The sequence below is a fragment of the Mandrillus leucophaeus genome, unplaced genomic scaffold, assembly GCF_000951045.1.
Source record: "Mandrillus leucophaeus isolate KB7577 unplaced genomic scaffold, Mleu.le_1.0 Scaffold168, whole genome shotgun sequence".
NCBI classification, from domain to species: domain Eukaryota; kingdom Metazoa; phylum Chordata; class Mammalia; order Primates; family Cercopithecidae; genus Mandrillus; species Mandrillus leucophaeus.
Genome location: NW_012101676.1, coordinates 215,142 through 217,581, shown reverse-complemented (window position 1 = coordinate 217,581; position 2,440 = coordinate 215,142). Strand labels below are relative to the sequence as shown.

Genomic DNA, 2,440 nt, shown 5'->3' with positions numbered 1-2,440 from the left:
GATCATCTGAGGTCGGGAGTTCGAGACCAGCCTGACCTACATGGTGAAACCCTGTCTCCACTAAGAATACAAAATTAGCTGGACATGGTGGCTCATACTAGTAATCCCAGCTGCTTGGGAGGCTGAGGCAGGAGAATCACTGGAACCTGGGAGGCAGAGGTTGTGGTGAGACCAGATCGCGCCATTGCACTCCAGCCTGGACAACAAAAGTGAAACTCTGTCTCAAAAAAAATAAATACATAAACTAATTTAAAAAAAAAAAAAAAAGTGAGCTAATGACCTGAATAGACACTTGTTAAAGGACGACACACAAATGGCTAAGAGGTGCATGGAAGGGTTCTCCATTAACCATCAGGGAAATGCAAATCAAAACCACAATGAAATATAATCTCTTCCCAGTTAGAACAACTATTAACAAAAAGAAAAAAAAAGAAACTAAAAATAGAACTACCATACAATGTACCAATTCAACTATTGGGTATTTATCTAAAGTAAAGGAAATCAGTGTATCAAAGGGATACCTGCACCCCATGTTTACTGCAGCACTCTGCACAATAGCAAAAATATGGAATCAACTTAAGTGTCCATCAACTGATGAATGGATAAAGAAAATGTGGTCTGTGTACACCATGGGATACTATTCAGCCATAAAAAAAGAATGAAATCCTGTCATTTGGAGCAACATGAATGGAACTGGAGGTCATCATGTTAAGTGAAATAAACCAGGAACAGAAAGTTCAGTACACACGTTGTTACTGATATGTGGGAGCTAAAAGAATTAATCTCATAGAGGCAGAGAGTAGAATGATAGTTAGCAGAGGTGGGAAAGGGTGTGTGTGTGTTGAGGGGAGATGAGAGGTTAATTGATGGAAACATACGGCTGGACAGAAGGAACAAACTCTAGGGTGACTACAGTTAGTAAAAATGTATTCTGTGTTTCAAAATAGCTAGAAGACAGGACTTGAAATGTTTCCAACACAGAAATGATAAGTACACCAGGCATACCTTGACTTGATCATTACATATCCTATGCATGTAACAAAATATCACATGTACCCCACAAATACACAAAAACTATGTATAAATAAAAAATAAACGGCTGGGTGTGGTGGCTCACGCCTGTAATCCCAGCACTTTGACAGATCACCTGAGGTCAAGAGTTTGAGACCAGCCTAACCAACATGGTGAAACCCCATCTCTACTAAAAACACAAAAAAATAGCTGGATGTGGTGGTGGGCACCTGCAATCCCAACTACTTGGGAGGCTGAGGCAGGAGAATCGCTTGAACCCAGGAGGAGGAGGTTGCAGTGAGCCAAGATTGCGCCACTGCACTCCAGCCTAGGCGATAGAGCAAGGCTCAGTCTCAAAAATAAATAAAAATAAATAAATAAGCACATATAAATGAAAGGTAAATATTTAAAAAGTCAATGAATATGGGACACTGGAAAGAACACAAATCTGGTTTCTACGCTTTGGAATTACTGGCTTTGTGTGATTTAAATCTGTTACATTTTAATTTAAATAATTTCACCAATAATTACCTTCTTCAGCACTTTAGTGTCAACTAAGGTATACTTAAATCATTAGTTACTAATCAAACACTTAAAAGAATAAATGGAATCACTACCATATTTTTCTTCCAAAATCCCACAATATCAATTTACAAAACCTTACTTTGTTTCTACTCATTCAAAATGTTCTATTATTAATCCGTGATGAATTCTGTTAAGTGAGTACATACCCTAAAACTCAACTTGCTAATTTACCTACAATGTAAATTGTAGATTACCTACATTACGCTGGCTACATTATGCACAGCTACCTCTGATTCTTCAGAAGAGTCAAGGGGAAACGAGAAAGGGAGGTCACACCATTTGCAACTTCTCCAGGTTGTTGGCCCCAGAACCAGACTGCCGCCCGTTAGCCGTGCTGATGACAAGGGGTGTGCGGCCGACACAGAAAAGGGATCGTGCGCGCTTCCTATTACCAGTAGAGGGAAGGGCCGGGAACAAGCAGGAAAAACGAAGCGGGAAATTACTTTGGCCATTTCTTGCTCCAGCTGCAGCCTGCGGTTAACCTTCTGCTGGTAGGTTTTGATGACGTTCTCCACGTGCTGCTCCATGAAGAACTTAAAGGCGTATGGCGAGTAGCTCTTGATGCGTGACTCTCTCTTCTCCTCGTCTCTGCTGTTTTTGCGGACGGGGACGGGAGAAGTCTGGATCTGCTTTTTATCCTTCCCGCCTTTGTCCCCCTTGGCGCTTTTGCGGCTCTTCTCACCGCCCTCGGGCTCGCTGGGGCCCGCACGGAGGCTCTGCTCCACGCCCGCGCACAGGCTGTCCAGGTCGTACTGCTCGGACTTGCTGCGCAGCAGCAGGTGCTTCGGGTAGGGCGGAGGCGGGCACCTCCGGTCTGGGCCTCCGTACTCCACGTCCAGCGGGT

General features: G+C 43.3%; 1 protein-coding gene across 1 annotated transcript in view; it reads right to left on the bottom strand.

Annotated features, from left to right (window-relative positions):
* LATS2 (large tumor suppressor kinase 2) overlaps window positions 1–2,440 on the bottom strand; it is a 92,571-nt gene that overhangs the window by 12,635 nt on the left and 77,496 nt on the right. Inside the window, exon 5 of the mRNA XM_011976540.1 lies at window positions 2,040–2,440. Within this exon, the coding sequence (XP_011831930.1) occupies window positions 2,040–2,440 (401 nt within the window). The remainder of the gene's footprint in view (window positions 1–2,039) is intronic.